The sequence below is a fragment of the Cydia strobilella genome, chromosome 11, assembly GCF_947568885.1.
Source record: "Cydia strobilella chromosome 11, ilCydStro3.1, whole genome shotgun sequence".
In the NCBI taxonomy this organism is placed as follows: Eukaryota; Metazoa; Arthropoda; class Insecta; order Lepidoptera; family Tortricidae; genus Cydia; species Cydia strobilella.
In genome coordinates, this window is record NC_086051.1 from 10,373,311 (window position 1) to 10,395,532 (window position 22,222).

The 22,222-nt window shown below is 35.4% G+C and overlaps 1 protein-coding gene across 1 annotated transcript in view; it reads left to right on the plus strand.

The window, feature by feature from the left end:
* The window catches only part of LOC134745686 (sterile alpha motif domain-containing protein 1), an 88,327-nt gene that overhangs the window by 46,522 nt on the left and 19,583 nt on the right, over positions 1-22,222 (plus strand). Inside the window, exon 3 of the mRNA XM_063679802.1 lies at positions 15,036-15,154. Within this exon, the coding sequence (XP_063535872.1) occupies positions 15,036-15,154 (119 nt within the window). The remainder of the gene's footprint in view (positions 1-15,035; positions 15,155-22,222) is intronic.

Here is a 22,222-nt window from a genome sequence, read left to right on the forward strand (position 1 = left end):
ATGGCATTTAATAAATACCTAATATTGATCCTAAAACGCCTAAAAAAATATTAGAGTCGGTAAGTGAAGTGTTGTACTTTACAGAACATTGTTATATGTTATTCAAACAAATCTGTGTCAAATTCATCCACCGCTTTTATTTAAAAAAAATTTTTTTCTAATTAACACCCTGTATCTGCCACAAAAAAAATTCATATTATTAAGTTTACGTCTACAATATTATAATACCACATTGAGACATCATTCATAATTTGGGTCATTTTGATCCACGGTTTTTTTACTATCTGGCAAAATAAAACTCAATTGAGCGAGAAGAGCGTGCGCGGGGAAGGGTACCTACGCGGGTGGGGTGCTTATTATACTTGCCGCAATAGACCTGTACCAATAACTTCTGAGGTTATAAGAATATTAATGTTGCTTATTTTTTATATATAGTTTCCAGACCATATACTAAACCTAAAAATAATATTTTGTGTCATCCTAGGTATTTGCTTAGGTAGAAATTTAGGTATTTCTTTTTTCAATCAGCATTCTTTAAAAAAAATATTAGAGACGAAATTCTTTGTTTCCCTGTAAAAGCAAAGTGGCTTCCGACGTACACACGCATTTTGTGTCATTTTCATCCACGGCTATAATGGCATTTAATAAATACCTAATATTGATCCTAAAACGCCTAAAAAAATATTAGAGTCGATAAGTGAAGTGTTGTACTTTACAGAACATTGTTATATGTTATTCAAACAAATCTGTGTCAAATTCATCCACCGCTTTTATTTAAAAAAAAATTTTTTCTAATTAACACCCTGTATCTGCCACAAAAAAAAATTCATATTATTAAGTTTACGTCTACAATATTATAATACCACATTGAGACATCATTCATAATTTGGGTCATTTTGATCCACGGTTTTTTTACTATCTGGCAAAATAAAACTCAATTGAGCAAGAAGGGCGTGCGCGGGGAAGGGTACCTACGCGGGTGGGGTGCTTATTATACTTGCCGCAATATCAGCTGGCGACTGAGATCTTAATACTATCTCCTTTACCCTTGTTAAGACCAACCAAGAGTGAAAGAGATGGCATTATGAGCTGTCTCGCCACTTAGTTTTGCGATACAGTGTATTTATTTCATTCGGAGGCATAATTACATTGTCTTATCAATCTTACCGTAGTAGGTATATAAATATAATTAAAAATAAACTGTAGGCTGCACTCCTCATACTGACCAACATTTGTGACGTTCCTAATCAAAAGGTACCAATTTCTCTGACAGGTTATTTGTATAAAGATATAAGCAAATTTCGTCTTTACGGTAAACGACAAAGTGGTACCTACCTTTTGATTGAGAATGTCACATCAGCGACTTAAAAAATACTTTTGTTTCGATTTTTAGTAGACTTTTTAAGTTTATTTTAAGACGCAATTTATTGCGATTTTTGTTATGTTTAAGCGTGGCAAGCACCATTAATTACAATGATGATGATGTTCATTAAATACAATATTTTTTTATACTATACTGAACTGTCACCCTATACATGAGAATGAACAGCGCCCTCTTGACAATGATCATATATTACTGGTCAGGCTTTAATATGTGTCATAATTTAGTAGTCCCCTTTGTGGATTCTAAGTTTCCGAGTTACAGCAGTTTAGTGAAAGCGTTTTTTTTTAATATAAATTAAGGGTTGAATAAAGAGGAAAGAAAATTTGATTATTTTTGCGCTACGATGCACGGTTTAGGAGATACAGCCCTATAAAGTTTTTTTTATTGTTTTTGTTCTTTTTTACATTGTGTTTTTTGTATATTACTTTGGGGTTTTATAAACACTATTTACACTATATAAACACGGTTTAGGAGATACAGCCCTATAAAGTTTTTTTGATATTATTTTTTTCTTTTTTTTTCTTGTGTTTTTGTATATTATTTTGGGGCTTAATAAAGGGGAACGAAAATTTTATTATTTTTGCGTTACGACGCATGGTTTAGGAGATACAGCCCTATAAAGATTTTTTTTTAAATTTTGCGTTTTTTTAAGTATAAATTATGGGTTGCATAAAGGGGAACGAAAATTTTATTGTTTTTGCGGTACCACGCACGGTTTAGGAGATACAGCTCTATAAAGTTTTTTTTCCTGGTTTTTTTTGTTTTTTTTAAGTATTAATTACGGGTTTCTTAAAGGGGTTTTTTTAATTATTTTTGCGCTACGACGCATGGTTTAAGAGATACAGCCCTATAATGATTTTTTTTTAAATTTTGCGTTTTTTTTAAATATAAATTATGGGTTGCATAAAGGGGAACGAAAATTTTATTATTTTTGCGCTACGACGCATGGTTTAGGAGATACAACCCTATAAAGATTTTTTTTTTAAATTTTGCGTTTTTTTTAAATATAAATTATGGGTTGCATAAAGGGGAACGAACATTTTATTGTTTTTGCGGTACCACGCACGGTTTAGGAGATACAGCTCTATAAAGTTTTTTTTCCTGGTTTTTTTTTTGTTTTTTTTTTAAGTATTAATTACGGGTTTCTTAAAGGTTTTTTTTTAATTATTTTTGCGCTACGACGCATGGTTTAAGAGATACAGCCCTATAATGTTTTTTTTTTTAAATTTTGCGTTTTTTTAAAATATAAATTATGGGTTGCATAAAGGGGAACGAAAATTTTATTATTTTTGCGCTACGATGCATGGTTTAGGAGATACAGCCCTATAAAGATTTTTTTTTTAAATTTTGCGTTTTTTTAAATATAAATTATGGGTTGCATAAAGGGGAACGAAAATTTTATTGTTTTTGCGGTACCACGCACGGTTTAGGAGATACAGCTCTATAAAGTTTTTTTTCTGTTTTTTTTTGTTTTTTTTTTAAAGTATTAATTACGGGTTTCTTAAAGGGTTTTTTTATTATTATTTTTGCGCTACGACGCATGGTTTAAGAGATACAGCCCTATAATGATTTTTTTTTAAATTTTACCTTTTTTTTTTTAAATATAAATTATGGGTTGCATAAAGGGGAACGAAAATTTTATTATTTTTGCGCCACCACGCACGGTTTAGGAGATATTATATCTATATATATAGCTATAATAGCTCTATAAAGTTTTTTCCTGGTTTTTTTAAAAGTTTTGATTAATGGTTTCTTAAAGGGGAACGAAAATTTGATTATTTTTGTGCTACGATGCACGGTTTAGGAGATGCAACCCTATAAAGATTTTTTTTGTTGTTTTTTTTTACATTGTGTTTTTTGTATATTATTTTGGGGTTCCGTAAAGGGGAACGAAAATTTTGTTATTTTTGCGCTACCACGCACGGTTTAGGAGATATAGCTCTATAAAGATTTTTTCCTGTTTTTTTTTGTTTTTTTTTTTAAAGTATTAATTAAGGGTTTCTTAAAGGGGAACGAAAAATTGATTATTTTTGCGCTACGATGCACGATTTAGGAGATGCAGCCCTATAAAGTTTTTTTTTTGCTTTTTTTTTTTCATTGTGTTTTTTGTATATTAGTTTGGGGTTCCACAAAGGGGAACGAAAATTTGATTATTTTTGCGCTACGACGGTTTAGGAGATACAGCCCTATAAAGTTTTTTTGTTTTTTTTTTTATTTTTCATTGTGTTTGTTGTATATTACTTTGGGGTTCCGTAAAGGGGAACGAAAATTTTATTATTTTTGCGCTACGACGCACGGTTTAGGAGATACAGCCCTAAAATGATTTTTTTCCTCTTTTTCTTTTTTGCGTTTTTCAATCTTAATTAGGGGTTTCTCAAAGGGTTTTTTTTTTAATTATTTTTGCGCTACGATGCACGGTGTAGGAGATACAGCCCTATAAAGTTTTTTGTTATTTTTTTTCTTTTTTTTCATTGTGTTTTTAGTATATTACTTTGGGGCTTCATAAAGGGGAACGAAATTTTTATTATTTTTGCGCTACCACGCACGGTTTAGGAGATATAGCTCTATAAAGATTTTTTCGTTTTTTTTTTTAAGTATTTATTAAGGGTTTCTTAAAGGGGAACGAAAAATTGATTATTTTTGCGCTACGATGCACGATTTAGGAGATGTAGCCCTATAAAGATTTTTTTTTGTTTTTTTTTCATTGTGTTTTTTGTATATTAGTTTGGGGTTCCATAAAGGGGAACGAAAATTTGATTATTTTTGCGCTACGATGGTTTAGGAGATACAGCCCTATAAAGTTTTTTTTTTGTTTTTTTTGTTGCGTTGTTTTTAAATTTAAATTAATGGTTACATAAACGGGACCGAAACGTTTATTTTTGCGCTACGACACACGGTTTAGGAGATACAGCCCTATAAAGATTTTTTCTTCTTTTTTTTTTTGCATTTTTAAATCTTAATTAGGGGTTTCTTAAAGGGGAGCGAAAATTTGATTATTTTTGCGCTACGATGCACGATTTAGGAGATACAGCTAATACAGCCCTATAAAGATTTTTTTTTTTTTTTCATTGTATTTTTCATGTATTACTTTTGGGTTACATAAAGGGGAACGAAAATTTTATTATTTTTATCGCTACGACGCATGGTTTAGGAGATACAGTCCTATAAAGATTTTTTTTTAAATTTTGCGTTTTTTTTTAAATATAAATTATGGGTTGCATAAAGGAGAACGAAAATTTTATTGTTTTTGCGGTACCACGCACGGTTTAGGAGATACAGCTCTATAAAGTTTTTTTTCTGTTTTTTTTTTTGTTTTTTTTTTTAAGTATTAATTACGGGTTTCTTAAAGGGTTTTTTTATTATTATTTTTGCGCTACGACGCATGGCTTAAGAGATACAGCCCTATAATGTTTTTTTTTTTAAATTTTGCGTTTTTTTTTTAAATATAAATTATGGGTTGCATAAAGGGGAACGAAAATTTTATTATTTTTGCGCCACCACGCACGGTTTAGGAGATATTATATCTATATATATAGCTATAATAGCTCTATAAAGTTTTTTCCTGGTTTTTTTTAAAGTTTTGATTAATATATTTTTTTTTACAATGCATGTGCTCGAAAAGTGCGTTTCCTACGGAGCCATATCGTGCGGAAAGTACTGCTTTTCCGCACTAGTGCTTTTTGTTTTCAATTTTTTTTTTACAGTACATAAGGTGCTACTTTCTCGCACTAGTGCGGAAAAGAGCACTTACCGTGCATATGTCGAAAGTTTAAAGGGCCATATGTACTGTAAAACGTACGATACACGTGCGAATAGGTAATTCGCAACTCGTGTCGATTTAAAACACTCCTTTTAATAATTAAACTTATTTGCCATGATATGTTTTTTTATTTACTCGCACAATGCATAGTAAAACATTGTATGATACACGTGCGTAAAGATGATTTCCGCACTTGTTGCATAAATAGCAATTTTTTTTATCAAAGAATGAAAGAAAGTCACGGTATTAATAACCAAATTTTACTTTAGTGGTACCTTTTCCCTATCACTGTCACAAATGTATGTGGCGTTCACGTAAACGCGATATTTTTAAGATTTCCCTGCGCAATGTTGCCAGCTCGCTCGCAAATCAAACATGTACTTACAGTTCTTTTGCATAATGGTGACATTGTACAATATCTATAAGTTTTAAATAGGTAAAAGAAAAGATAATTCGACGCATTCTTTGCTTGCTTGTTGTTGTGTTGTTTGCGTAACTTCTTTGAATAAGTTGCGTTAATTTGGCGCACAGGCGAAGTAAACATGCGTTGCGTACGGCAAGGTCACGCCGCGGCCCCACCCTGCACGGCCTCCGTTGCCCATTCAGACCGCCCGCTAGCTTCGTTTGAACGCAAATAATATTTTTGTAATATTTGTTTATGCAGTGGATGCAAGTGACACAAATTCATACATCTTATTTATCCCGCATTTCAAATTAATAAGATGTAAACTCTAATATCTTTAATATTCTTTTGTAACGGTGACAGCCTGTTACAACAAAATCATCAAATATCTTATGAAGCTATGCCTTAATAAGACACAAAATCATTTAATGGACCTATTTAAACGATTAAATTCGACCTAAGTATTTTTTTTTAACTCTAATTTTTTTTTGTGTCATTTAGAATATTATGACATAGTATCAGATTGCAGTGGACGTAATTGACACAAACTATGTTTTCACACTAAAAACACTATCCTAAATGCAACACAGTTACATGTTTTCTCTCGAATATTTTTTTCTCCAAAATAATTCAAAATAAAAAATAATTACCACAAAATAACAAATTACTAGAAAAGCAAATTATATATATGACACAAAACAAAATGTAAGATTTACATCTTAACAAAGTATTCATAAGCGAAAACAGAATTGACTTTAATATTTTTATAACCTAGGGGTCAAAATATAGCCAGCGGTACAGGTCTACAATATCAGCTGGCGACTGAGATCTTAATACTATCTCCTTTACCCTTGTTAAGACCAACCAAGAGATGGCATTATGAGCTGTCTCGCCACTTAGTTTTGCGATACAGTGTATTTATTTCATTCGGAGGCATAATTACATTGTCTTATCAATCTTACCGTAGTAGGTATATAAATATAATTAAAAATAAACTGTAGGCTGCACTCCTCATACTGACCAACATTTGTGACGTTCCTAATCAAAAGGTACCACTTTCTCTGACAGGTTATTTGTATAAAGATATAATCAAATTTCGTCTTTATGGTAAACGACAAAGTGGTACCTACCTTTTGATTGAGAATGTCACAACAGCGACTTAAAAATTACTTTTGTTTCGATTTTTAGTAGACTTTTTAAGTTTATTTTAAGACGCAATTTATTGTGATTTTTGTTATGTTTAAGCGTGGCAAGCAACATTAATTACATTGATGATGATGTTCATTAAATACAATATTTTTTCATACTATACTGAACTGTCACCCTATACATGAGAATGAACAGCGCCCTCTTGACAATGATCATATATTACTGGTCAGACTTTAATATGTGTCATAATTTAGTAAAGTCCCCTTTGTGGATTCTAAGTTTCCGAGTTACAGCAGTTTAGTGAAAGCGTTTTTTTTTAATATAAATTAAGGGTTGAATAAAGAGGAAAGAAAATTTGATTATTTTTGCGCTACGACGCACGGTTTAGGAGATACAGCCCTATTAAGTTTTTTTTATTGTTTTTTTCTTTTATTCTTTTTTACATTGTGTTTTTTATATATTACTTTGGGGTTTCATAAAGGGGAACGAAAATTTAATTATTTTTGCGCTACGACGCATGGTTTAGGAGATACAGCCCTATAAAGATATTTTTTTTAAATTTTGCGTTTTTTAAAATATAAATTATGGGTTGCATAAAGGGGAACGAAAATTTTATTGTTTTTGCGGTACCACGCACGGTTTAGGAGATACAGCTCTATAAAGTTTTTTTTTCCTGGTTTTTTTTTGTTTTTTGTTAAGTATTAATTACGGGTTTCTTAAAGGGGTTTTTAAATTATTTTTGCGCTACGACGCATGGTTTAAGAGATACAGCCCTATAATGATTTTTTTTTTAATTTTGCGTTTTTTTTTTAAATATAAATTATGGGTTGCATAAAGGGGAACGAAAATTTTATTGTTTTTGCGGTACCACGCACGGTTTAGGAGATACAGCTCTATAAAGTTTTTTTTCCTGTTTTTTTTTTGTTTTTTGTTAAGTATTAATTACGGGTTTCTTAAAGGGGTTTTTAAATTATTTTTGCGCTACGACGCATGGTTTAAGAGATACAGCCCTATAATGATTTATTTTTTAAAATTTAGCGTTTTTTTTTAAATATAAATTATGGGTTGCATAAAGGGGAACGAAAATTTTATTATTTTTGCGCTACGACGCATGGTTTAGGAGATACAGCCCTATAAAGATTTTTTTATTGTTTTTTTTTTTCTTTTTTACATTGTGTTTTTTGTATATTACTTTGGGGTTTCATAAAGGGGAACGAAAATTTTATTATTTTTGCGCTACGACACATGGTTTAGGAGATACAGCCCTATAAAGATTTTTTTTTTAAATTTTGCGTTTTTTTAAATATAAATTATGGGTTGCATAAAGGGGAACGAAAATTTTATTGTTTTTGCGGTACAACGCACGGTTTAGGAGATACAGCTCTATAAAGTTTTTTTTCCTGTTTTTTTTTTGTTTTTTTTTTTTTAAGTATTAATTACGGGTTTCTTAAAGGGGTTTTTTAAATTATTTTTGCGCTACGACGCATGGTTTAAGAGATACAGCACTATAATGTTTTTTTTTTTTAATTTTGCGTTTTTTTTTAAATATAAATTATGGGTTGCATAAAGGGGAACGAAAATTTTATTATTTTTGCCCTACGACGCATGGTTTAGGAGATACAGCCCTATAAAGATTTTTTTTTTAAATTTTGCGTTTTTTTTAAATATTAATTATGGGTTGCATAAAGGGGAACGAAAATTTTATTGTTTTTGCGGTACCACGCACGGTTTAGGAGATACAGCTCTATAAAGTTTTTTTTCCTGGTTTTTTTTGTTTTTTTTTTTAAGTATTAATTACGGGTTTCTTAAAGGGGTTTTTTTTAAATTATTTTTGCGCTACGACGCATGGTTTAAGAGATACAGCCCTATAATGATTTTTTTTTTAAATTTTGCGTTTTTTTTTTTAATATAAATTATGGGTTGCATAAAGGGGAACGAAAATTTTATTATTTTTGCGCCACCACGCACGGTTTAGGAGATATTATATCTATATATATATAGCTATAATAGCTCTATAAAGTTTTTTTTCCTGTTTTTTTTTTAAGTTTTAATTAAGGGTTTCTTAAAGGGGAACGAAAATTTGATTATTTTTGTGCTACGATGCACGGTTTAGGAGATGCAGCCCTATAAAGATTTTTTTTGTTGCTTTTTTTTTCATTGTGTTTTTTGTATATTATTTTGGGGTTCCACAAAGGGGAACGAAATTTTGATTATTTTTGCGCTACGACGGTTTAGGAGATACAGCCCTATAAAGTTTTTTTTGTTTTTTTTTTTTCATTGTGTTTTTTGTATATTACTTTGGGGTTCCGTAAAGGGGAACGAAAATTTTATTATTTTTGCGCTACGACGCACGGTTTAGGAGATACAGCCCTAAAATGATTTTTTTTCCACTTTTTCTTTTTTGCGTTTTTCAATCTTAATTAGGGGTTTCTTAAAGGGATTTTTTTAATTATTTTTGCGCTACGATGCACGGTGTAGGAGATACAGCCCTATAAAGTTTTTTTGTTATTTTTTTTCTTTTTTTTCATTGTGTTTTTAGTATATTACTTTGGGGCTTCATAAAGGGGAACGAAATTTTTATTATTTTTGCGCCACCACGCACGGTTTAGGAGATATTATATCTATATATATAGCTATAATAGCTCTATAAAGTTTTTTTTCCTGGTTTTTTTAAGTTTTAATTAAGGGTTTCTTAAGGGGAACGAAAATTTGATTATTTTTGTGCTACGATGCACGGTTTAGGAGATGCAGCCCTATAAAGATTTTTTCCTCTTTTTTTTCTTTTTTGCGTTTTTAAATCTTAATTAGGGGCTTCTTGAAGGGGAGCGAAAATTTGATTATTTTTGCGCTACGATGCACGATATAGGAGATACAGCTAATACAGCCCTATAAAGATTTTGTTTCTTTTTTTTTCATTGTATTTTTCATGTATTACTTTTGGGTTATATAAAGGGGAACGAAAATTTTATTATTTTTGCGCTACGACGCATGGTTTAGGAGATCCAGTCCTATATATTTTTTTACAATGCATGTGCTCGAAAAGTGCGTTTCCTACGGAGCCATATCGTGCGGAAAGTACTGCTTTTCCGCACAAGTGCTTTTTGTTTTCAATTTTTTTTTACAGTACATATGGTGCTACTTTCTCGCACTAGTGCGGAAAAGAGCACTTACCGTGCATATGTCGAAAGTTTAAAGGGCCATATGTACTGTAAAACGTACGATACACGTGCGAATAGGTAATTCGCAACTCGTGTCGATTTAAAACACTCCTTTTAATAATTAAACTTATTTGCCATGACATGTTTTTTTATTTACTCGCACAATGCATAGTAAAACATTGTATGATACACGTGCGTAAAGATGATTTCCGCACTTGTTGCATAAATAGCAATTTTTTTTATCAAAGAATGAAAGAAAGTCACGGTATTAATAACCAAATTTTACTTTATTGGTACCTTTTCCCTATCACTGTCACAAATGTATGTGGCGTTCATGTAAACGCGATATTTTTAAGATTTCCCTGCGCAATGTTGCCAGCTCGCTCGCAAATCAAACATGTACTTACAGTTCTTTTGCATAATGGTGACATTGTACAATATCTATGAGTTTTAAATAGGTAAAAGATAATTCGACGCATTCTTTGCTTGCTTGTTGCTTGTTGTTGTGTTGTTTGCGTAACTTCTTTGAATAAGTTGCGTTAATTTGGCGCACAGGCGAAGTAAACATGCGTTGCGTACGGCAAGGTCACGCCGCGGCCCCACCCTGCACGGCCTCCGTTGCCCATTCAGACCGCCCGCTAGCTTCGTTTGAACGCAAATAATATTTTTGTAATATTTGTTTATGCAGTGGATGCAAGTGACACAAATTCATACATCTTATTTATTCCGCATTTCAAATTAATAAGATGTAAACTCTAATATCTTTAATATTATTTTGTAACGGTGACAGCCTGTTACAACAAAATCATCAAATATCTTATGAAGCTATGCCTTAATAAGACACAAAATCATTTAATGGACCTATTTAAACGATTAAATTCGACCTAAGTAATTTTTTTTAACTCTAATTTTTTTTTGTGTCATTTAGAATATTATGACATAGTATCAGATTGCAGTGGACGTAATTGACACAAACTATGTTTTCACACTAAAAACACTATCCTAAATGCAACACAGTTACATGTTTTCTCTCGAATATTTTTTTCTCCAAGATAATTCAAAATAAAAAATAATTACCACAAAATAACAAATTACTAGAAAAGCAAATTATATATATGACACAAAACAAAATGTAAGATTTACATCTTAACAAAGTATTCATAAGCGAAAACAGAATTGACTTTAATATTTTTATAACCTAGGGGTCAAAATATAGCCAGCGGTACAGGTCTATTCTGTCAGACCCTGGACATGTAATTGCTCAATTGCGTTCAGGGATCTGGGCTTAGGTCGTTTGCTCTTATGAACAGCTTTTAGCCGGAGAGAAAAAAGAGCAACCAGAAGCACATTCAGCTCCAGGGAAGGTCCTGACATTCCTTACAGAGGATCTCCAACGCTTGTCTACTAGTATATAGTCTATCTGGTTCCGAAAGCGATCGCCAGGAGACTTCCAGGTGTATAGGCGCCTTTTGTGGTGCTGGAACAAGGTGTTAGTAATGGCCAAGTTTCTAGCGGTGCAGAACTCTGCGAATCTTTGACCGCGCTCGTTTCTAGTACCTAGACCATACTTGCCGATGATATCCTTGATTTCATGGATTGGTTCTGAGCAACCTATTTTGGCATTCCAATCACCTAGTACTATCGTAATCTGCCGCCGTGGTATGTCATCAAGAGTTTCTTCCAGTTTACCGTAGAACTCATGTATTGCCTCTTCTGATGATTGTGCTGTAGGGGCGCAGATTTGGACGATGTTAAGGAGACAAGGCTTGGTAATCAGCTTCATTGTTATGATCCTATCAGACACCGGATTGTACCCAATGACGAACGTATTCATATCCGGCGGTAGGAGGATGGCGACACCGCTTCTGCTGGAATTTGCTAGCCCTGAAAAATATAGCGTGCTGCCTGACGTGGTGGTAAAATGTCCGAACGCGGAGATGTGTCTCGCTGATGCCCAAAATTGCGATGTTATGGCTTTCTCTTTCGTTGTCCACAATGCTCAACTTTCCGGCCTGGAGCAAGCCGTTAACATTCCAGGTGCCAATACGGTGGTGGGATCGTATTGAGATCTTGTGACTAGTAGATTTTATAGAGCCAACAGTAGCATCTCTCCCTGCAGAGGCCTGGAGGCTCACCTCTTCGGAAGCTTCGGTAGCAGATTTCACACCATGCGACCCGGGCATCGCATGGCACCGGGCGTCAGCCGGATTGTCCGACATCTTATTATGGTATGTTCCTGTATCCATGACTATCTTGGGAGATAATTGTGGTGGGTTCCCACGTCCTTCCACATCAGTATTTTAAAGGGATTTAGTCCTTGGCGGCGACTGGTGCCGCACCGAATCTCTGGGTGGATTCGGGGGGATGGGTTTTTTACCGCCGCCCAGTGCTCGGCGTTGACGTTTTACGGTGGAAACTGTCGCCCTCCAACCAACCCTCCTCTTTTCTCATCCGGGCTTGGGACCGGCTATGGCAGAGTTTCAACACACGAGAAGTAAAATACATTTGCACCCGTGTGTAACACAAAACTTTTCACCTCACTATAGCAAGGAAAGTGCAACATCCACAGGCGTTAGATCATCTTCATCACTGGAATCACTCATTTTTTTACGATATTATAACAAAAAACTCTGGAAATTCTGTATTTTTACGTGAGAAGTTTTTAAGTAAAAAATTGTTAAAAATTTTGACATTTCTGACGTATGAAATGTCAATGATGCGTTTTGAAATTGCATCGACTCAACTTGTGCGTTCAGAATTATATTTAACATCATTATTAAAAAACAAACGTTTCTTATGGAACTTTAAGGTATATGACATGAAATCATTAAATTAAGCTAAATTTGGTATTTTTTATTAGATTCTCAAACCATTTGTTTAATGATAATTAATATCGAACGAACCATTATTATGAGCGTTTTATGTTTTGTTATCTGTCAAGCTACTTAAACACGCTCCATCCAAGGTCAAATTACTTTCCCCACTAGTGGATAAAATGCGTTCTTCCCCGCTTGTTTTAAAGGATAAAAGACAACTTTCCGAGCTAGTGAGGGGAAAATAACTATATCTCTACCACTCTAGCGCGTAATCACTCTCAAGCATGAATCTACAATTTTTCACCCCGAGAAGATACATTATGAGCTTTTTTAATAAGTTTTACGATAATCTAAACATCTACAATACCGGCCAATAATATATCACCTTTGAGTGTTTTTGTATGAACATGTTTAGAGTAAACAATATAAATAGGTTTGTTTGTAGATTGCATATTTTACTAGTCATTGTACACAAATATATGATGAATACTGCAATGAAATACTGTGAATTACAATAGGATACTCAGCATATTACTAAAAAACCTCTAGTAAAAAAATGAAGTTGCCAATACATTAAAAAAATACCGCTGTGAAAAAGCCATTACATGAGATGAGACCAATTTTATCTCATCGCCCGTACAAAGGAATACTACTAGACTACCTAAACCAGTGAGGTGGAAGTCACTCACAAATATAAAAAAAAGTTATACCGTAAAAAAATGGTGATATATTATTGGCCGGTACTGTAGGTACTTCTTGGTGGGTATGAATCAAAAACGAAATGGTTATTTATTAGGCATTAATAGTTACCGTTTCGGCTCTATGTTTTTGTATCAAAAGATACTCGTATAAACTAGGAAAATACCTGTTCAACATTTCCTACCTACTTCCTGGTCTCATTTTAAAATAGCAATGCTGCAATCTCATAGGTATATGTAGTTCGAATATTCCAATTCTGCTGTATGGATGTTTACAACTCCCACCGCGCGCCGTCTCGTTGCTATCCGCCCGCTGCGCCCATTATGCTTATCTGGCTTGAAAATTAGGGAACGGTAAAATTCAATTGGCATCTATGGTCCTGACCTCAAATGCGGCTGCAGCCTGAATCGTAAACGTCACTCTAATTCACTCAATTCTGGACGGTAATGTCGGTAATCAAATTTAATATAAACACCGTGTTTGTGATTAGATGGCTAATGCCTGAATAAGTATTATCTCGTCTCGGAAATAGGTACATACACAATCACAGTGCGCTCTAGTTTAATTGTACATAAAGCTGTTTATCTATTGCGCGAATCAATTCCTGAAAGTGCAAAATTCGACATGAGCCAGCTGTCACAGATACGAATAGATAGGTAGATACTTGAGGCTTTATATATATATAATTGCAATTATATTAAGCTACAGAAGGTTAAACATAAAAATAGCCGGCCATTAAAGATGGTAGATAAAATATAAGTACAGTAATAGGTATTTACAGTTCAATGTAATTTCAGAATTTCATTTTTTACTTCCGAGTTCTTAATTAACTTACTGGTGAAGCGCTGGTGGCAGTAAGAGCGTGCGACTTACAATCCGGAGGTCGCGGGATCAAACCCCGGCACGACACGTACCAATGAGTTTTTCAGAACTTATATATGTACGAAATATCATTTGATATTTACCAGTCTCTTTTCAGTGAAGCAAAACATCGTGAAGAAACCGGACTAATCCCAATAAGGTCTAGTTTACCCTCTGCTAGGTTGGAAGGTAAGATGGCAGTCGCTTTCGTAAAAACTAGTGCTTATGCCAATTCTTGGGATTAGTTGCCAAGCGGACCCAGGCTCCCAAGAATATAAATCATAAAATCCGGCCTTATGCACTTTCTGTATCTCGGAAACTAAAATTGATAGAAATACCAGAGTCCGTTTGTTAGAAAGATAATATTTACATAATCCCTTAAAGGGATAAGTTCCCATTTGTACTGCCTATTCTATGCCATATTTGTGTTCTGTGTTTTGTACAATAAAGAGTTTATACATACATAATACATACATACATTATTTATTACCGTTATGTATGTTAAAATGTCATTTTGGTCGGATGTTCAAATCCGACGTTATGGAATTCGAGTCGAGGTTTGGTATTCGCCAGGTGCACGATGCACGACTGGTGCTGTCCTCCTTTAGTAGGCGTTTCTACGTTAAATCTTATGGAGTAAAATTAGTTCAAACGGCTGCCGCTAGCATTGTATGAAAAATATAACGGTATGCGGTCCCTGAATTAATTAATGTACACAGAGCAAATATATGTTATTTTTTTGTGAAATTGCGCATGAGAACTGTTCTCCATACCTTCATCTGAACATATCCTCGTTGTATTCCAGAGTGGTGGTGGGCGGGCGCATGCGCGGGCGCCGCGGTGGTGGCGTGCGCTGCGGGCGCGCTGGCCCGTCCGCTCCTGCGCCGCCGGCGCGCTGCCGCCGCAGCCGCCGCTGCATGCCCCGTGAGTTGACTCTAACCCCTTTTCTCCCCCTCTGGCCAGACACCTTAGAGGATATAACCAAACAGAAAATTACAGACAAGGCGTCTCCGTTTGGCGTATTGTCGACTGTTATAGCCTTTTGAACGCTGTTGGTCATAAGCTTGGTTTTTTTGGAAGTTCATTTTTAAACCTACTTTGACACTAGCTCCGTGTAAAGTCTGTATCATGTGTTCCAGCTGGACGCCCTTTTCTTATAATAATAGATTTGAAAGAAGAAGATTTAAAAATTGGTTGGTAGAAAAACCATGTCTAAGCAGTTTAATTGAGACGTATGCGTATTAAAGGAATGGTAATCTGATATAATATGGTGGCTAACGTTTGATTTGAAAAATCGGCAGAGTTGCAGGCAGAGCGAAATCAGCTCACGTGACACGAAACACGATACCACACCACCATCCTCAAGGTTACCAAAATCTCAAGGTTACCAAAATGTCAAGGTCATCTGAAACCGAATCAGACCACCCCACTATCCACGTGGTCTTGTCTGTCCTACCCCTAGAGAGGAATTGCGAAAACGGAGAAGCGGAGGGAGGGCAGCATCGCATCGCATTTTGTACCCTTCATGAGCATTACTTTCATATGTGTTTTCATATACCTATATAAGTGTTATGATTATTTCGGGCCTTGGTCCAATCTTGGGCAAATGCCGAGAGTTGGCTTTATTGCAAGTTTCCTGACAACTACGAGGTATAAAACTAAAGCGGAATATAAGCTTTTTTCTCTATTAATTTTAAAGTGTAACCGAATAAAAATGGAGCAAGCATTAAACACGAGAATGATTCAAATAAGGAAATTAGCCTCCCTAGTACCTAAGTATTACCTACCTATATACCTAGGTACTACCGACTTATACCTATATGTTATACCTTATTTATTAAATTTCCAAACTGTAAAAATGAAGACGGCACGGCACGAGACGCGCCTGTAGTGGAAAACTCCACGACACGACAGTCTACAAATACTTTACATAAAGATAAGATCTCGTAAATCCCATCATTTTAGTAACACTTTTAAAGATGCATACCTAATACGTACCTGATATAGGCATTTAAAAAAATCATACGCCCTCTTATTTTTATTCTCAAAATGTGCCTAATATGAGAAAATATATACATTACCTATGTCCAAAAATGTACATGCATTTTTCTCAGATCGCCCGGGCATGTGTGGTGACACAGTGATGTGAATCCTATTGCAGTAACGGCACTAATCAGTCAACGATTAAAAAAGAAATTGGAGTATTTTTGAAATAAAACTATGAAAACGGATTATATCGCGTATATCCCGACGTTTCGAACCTTTTACAGCGTTCGTGGTCAACGGGTGACGGGTGGGTGGTGTGTCACCAGTTGTACACGAACGCTGTAAAGGGTTCGAAACGTCGGGATGTATTATAAATTCAATATACGCGATATAATCCGTTTTCATAGTTTTATTTCATGAGTACTAACTATCGCGGTATCCGAAGACAATATTATGGAGTATTTTTGATATTTTACTGATACCTGTATAATTTCTACCGCTTCGCGCGATAAAAATTCGTATTCGTCTTTAGTGTTTTAGAGTTGTTTAATGAAATACACGCACAATTGGTTTAAACATATACCCAATAGGGGGTAATAATACAATGTTCTGCCGCCAGAGTGCAGCACCTATCGTAAACTGTACCTACTACTACTGTGTATACTGTGCCTTAAACAAGTTTTCACATATACCTAATTAATAAAATATGACATTGATGCATCAAGGCGGTTTGTTTACAGAGGGCCTACCGGAAACGTGAAAATCTAAATTTCGTTATCTGCCTCTTTATCGATCGAATATGCAATAGTGATAGAGGTTATATAACGAAATTTCGATTTTCTTATTTCGTGGTAGACCCTTCGATGGTGGTAGTGGCGCCCCCTACACAGAGTTTCGCGTAATATTCCCTATTAAAACAGTTTTTTTTCTCCAATCATGGACAGTCAAAAATTTTGTCGAGCAGCTCAAGTGATGCAATTAATAGTTTTTTTTTTACGAATACGAATAGCACTTTCATCATTTTACGAAAGAATAGTGAGATACAAACTTAACTTGCCGTTGTCCTCATACAATGACCTTGGCCATCAACTATACCTCTCGCGTCAAATGTTGTAAAGTAGGTATTTCTAGACATTTTTGGAAGTTTAGTGCATTAATTTATTTAGAAATTACCGCTTACGGATTACCGGCCTAATGCCGGGGGCGTGTTTACCAAGGACGTTGTTTAACAGTACCTAAATATAAATAGAAGAGCAAAGTACAAACAAACATCAACTCACTTAAGAGTCCCCGGCAAGCTCGGCCGAATTGCACCTTTTCATACAAACGTAGTTCCGCTCTCATTTTAAAACTACCTACGTGCTGGATTGTAATGAAACTTTGCACATACTTTGACATGAGGTATATCTAGGTCTGTAATTAGTTTATATAGCTCCAGTTTACAAAACAAACGAAATAGAGCAAAAATAAGGTTTGTATAAAAAAAACTTAAATACGCTGTATTTGTGTCGTTTTCAAGCAAAAAGCACCACTTGCCATAAGGGCGCTGTGACAGGTTATTCGTATAAAGATACTAGCAAATTTCGTCCCTATGGTAAGCGACAATGTGGTACCTTTTACTTGAAAGCGTCACAGTTTTAACTATGGTATCTGAAGCTACATAAACTAATTACAATCTAGCTAGTCTTTTTAAAATGAGAGCGGAACTACGTTTGTATGGAGTACCGAGCTTGCCGGGGACCCTTAACTGACCGTGTAGCGGAGCTAGGCGTGTGAGAATTGATTCGGTCAAATTTTGTTTTTTGAAAAACAAATTATAGCCAGCTTGAAATGAATGTAGTATGATAACTTTGCTTTGGGTATGGTGCTTTACGCACACTAGCGTCCTATCCCCTCCCTCTGACGCAACCCCTCCTTTTAGCATGAAATATGTCCCGGTTGACAGTTTTTTTCATTTTTTGGGGAAAGTATACATTTTACGAAAAAAGTGTCAATGAAAGAAAAAATCCTTATTAAATTCTTAATAAAAACGGTTTTCCTTTCATCTGTGGGAGACCCGAATCGGGCATCAGTTTAAATTTTAGTTTAAATTTTAAATTCAAAATTTGAACTTCAATTCAAGGTCACTATTTAAATAGCACATCTTTGACAAGCCACAGATGAAAGGTTATAATTTTTTTTATATTATGCACCATATTGATTTAGCTAAATGAACTTCGACAAAATTTAGCCGTTGAATAAGCTGCAGGTTCTCCCTATGTACGATTTCTGTCAGTACGAGTAGTGTCAGTACTATAGCTATGTTATATTGAACTTCAACAAGTTAATACATGAATATGGTGAATCTTACCAATAAGTTCCATATAACCTTTTTTATTTAAAATTTATTAAGGATTATTTCTTACCTTGACACCTTTTTCCTAACTCTAATACTTTTCTCAAGAATAAAAAATAAAACCGTCAACCGGGACATATTTCATGCTAAAAGGGGGAGGTGCGTCAGGGGGAGAGAGGGGACGCTAGTGTGCGTAAAGCACCATCCCCAAAGGTATCATACTACATTCATTTCATGCTGGCTATAATTTGTTTGTCATCCCCATACATTAGAACATAACTTGACCGAATCCATTGGGGCCTTCGCCCACGGCTTCGCACTTAGGGGGACTTCGAAGCCAACCTTTTTATTACCTTGGGAGAAAACATTGAAAAGGTCCTCTCAGGTGTGGTTTTCGCCCACGGCTAGATTGGTTGCGCCACTGACCGTTGGTAGACCGTATCTTGTTGCAAAAACCGGCCAAGTGCGAGTCGGACTCGCGCACGAGGGGTTCCGTACCATTACGCAAAAAAAGACAAAAGAATTACGATTGGTGTACGGGTGCCCCACTTAAATATATATATATATATATGTATTTATTTTATTCTGTTTTTAGTATTTGTTGTTATAGCGGAAGCAGAAATACATCATCTGTGAAAATTTCAACTGTCTAGCTATCACGGTTCATGAGATACAGCCTGGTGACAGACGGACAGACAGTGTAGTCTTAGTAATAGGGTCCCGTTTTTATTTTTACCCTTTGGGTACGGAATCCTAAAAAGGGATGAGACTAGGTAATCAAACTGTGCTAGAGTTAACTCTGGCATCATTGCTAGTAAGGCGCTTTATTATTATATTATCTTATCTCTTGTTGTTATAAAATGGATTATCGCGGTTTTACCTCGTTCTTCATTTTTATGCATATTTTAACGATTGCTTATCATAACCGCCTTTTCCCAGAAATTTATAAATTAATAAATGCGTTCGTTAAGTGGTAACACTGTCATAATCATAACGGTTAAATCCAAGGAAATACGAATCTATCCACGGAGCTTGTTTGACACGTCACTAGAGTTAGACCAAGAAAAGTCTGCAAGGATTTTGATAGTCAGTGCAATTGTTATTTATACTTAATTTACGTCATAATTCCATAGAAGTTTGACGGTTAAAATAACACTTTCACTTTGCACTGCGTGTGCTATCAAAATCGTTGCAGACTCTTGGTCTAACTCTATTTTCTTGTAAATTTACATAAATGTTACAGTGGCACATTCTGACAAGTCGAATAAGGTCTCCGGTAATGCTCCAGGTATGACGTGAGTTTTGGAACTTAAAATTCGAATTAGTGATGGAATAGGAATCGATGTTTTAATTAAAGTATCGATATTTTTCATTATTGTCCATTTTCAATTCTCGAACTTAAACTATCGTGAGACATATTTCAAAATATTTAGATCAGTACGGTTTTTACTCACTATTATTTTTAGTCGCTTTTGGCGACATGTTTCGGATTAGAGTTTTGAATGATTCACGGTTAGTTTCACTAGACTTATATTGACCGGGATATAGACCGTGATTACCTTTTGTATTATTTGTGAGCTCCCGATATTTCGACGCAGTTACATGCATCATGTTCACGGGTGACTGAAGATAGCGGGTGGGTGTCAAAGTTGTGTAGACAGCGCTCTGTCTACCCTCATTCTTGCGCGTCGGCTGCGTTCACTTTCAACGTTACCAACGGTCGCATTCACACTTGTTGTGTGTTGTTGTTGTGTTGTTGTTGAGTCGGGTACAAATCACTGGATCGAGTTGCATAGCCCCAAGGTCATTTCGACAGAACGCCACTATATACCAAGATTGGTAAGAGAAGCCGTTGAAATTCACAAATACAAAAATTTTAATCGTGAAGATGGGTTTAAACTGTCAAATGTGTGGAATCCTGTGATTTGTTTGTGTAAAAAACCAGTGATATCCGAATCAAACACGCGTAGTGACACCGTGAGTGTAGTGTGTTTGGACGGACCAACGAGTGTGAACGCGACCGGACCAACAAGTGTGAATGCGACCGTTGGTAACGTTGAAAGTGAACGCAGCCGACGCGCAAGAATGAGGGTAGACAGAGCGCTGTCTACACAACTTTGACACCCACCCGCTATCTTCAGTCACCCGTGAACATGATGCATGTAACTGCGTCGAAATATCGGGAGCTCACAAATAATACAAAAGGTAATCACGGTCTATATCCCGGTCAATATAAGTCTATGTTTCGGATTCTTTGGGAATCTTTTCAATTCAATAAAAATATTAATTTTTCACCTCAGCAGCTCGAACAAGCCTACTTTCGTCACTCCCTGGAGTGAGGAAAGTGCGACTTTCCTCACTCCAGGGAGTGAAACAATGTAGCTTTTTAATTTAGTGAAGGCCATGAACTTCATACTACGGTACGGTACGGTACGGTCTCGTCTCGTATCGTATCGTATCGTACATATTATAATACTTTTTTTTTTCTGTTTATTCTGTGTAATTCGAAATACATTTTAACCTTTAATATGTTCTCACTACTGAGGTGAAAAATTATGTGTGCAACACCAGAGCAAAGTTATTTTACATCTCGTGTTTTTGAGTCCCTCGCTACGCTCAAGATTCTACCTTAGAATCTTTCGCTTTCTCGGGACTCAAAATAAACACTCGCAAGAAATACCAACTTTCCTCTCTTGTTGCACAAATAACTATAAATCAATGTTAAAGGACTAGGTAAATAGGTACTCCTATATAGTATATACCTTCATGATTGTGAAATTTGTGAATGTGTATTAAACGATGATAAATAAGGAAATATCTACCAACGCAATTTACTGCATATTAATAAGTTGTGGATTACTAACTTTGTCCTTGTATTTAACAATATACCTACAATCTAGTCAAAATATGTTTAGCACGTATTTGTAGAAGAGACTTTTTTGACCTTGTGTTGTGTTATTTATGAAATGTGTGGATAAACAGTGATAACGGTTAATCCGTAATTAAGATTTTAAAGTTCTGGGAAATTTTAAGTATTTTGAAATTAAAGTGGATGGATTAATAGTTTCTGCGATATGTAGATTTGTATCCACCTACTTCGATTTCGTTACAACTCTTACGATTACCTCGATCATTGAGCAATGCCAACCGTCTCGTCTCGTCTCGCAAGCCGACAAACGCGTCATCGCATCGCTCGCTAATACCTACATATAGGTGCCCATACAAACGACGGCGCGGCTCGGTGGCAGCAATCGAGCTTCTTTTACATGTGTGCCGAATCATATGTACGTCGTACTGATACTAACATTATGCACACTTTTACCTTTGAACGCACACACGTAGTGTATTGTGTTGGCTGTTGAGCACACAGACGTGGCTAGACATAGCAGTTTACATCTGTGTGTCGGGGTCGACGTGACACACAACTGCCTACGCTAGTGTGAGACGACATCGGCGGCAGCCGGTGCACCGCCGCCGCCCGCCCGTTTTCTCCCCGCTACGCGACTGCGAACACCGCGCCGCGTCCGCGTCATTGAATAACAAGACTCGCTCGATGGCAGGCGTTTTCCTGCCAATATGAAAAACAACTAAGACAAAATACGCGATAGTGGAATTTATATGTTATTCTTATTTCAAAAGTAATTTATTTTTATAGTGTTATTGCATTTAAA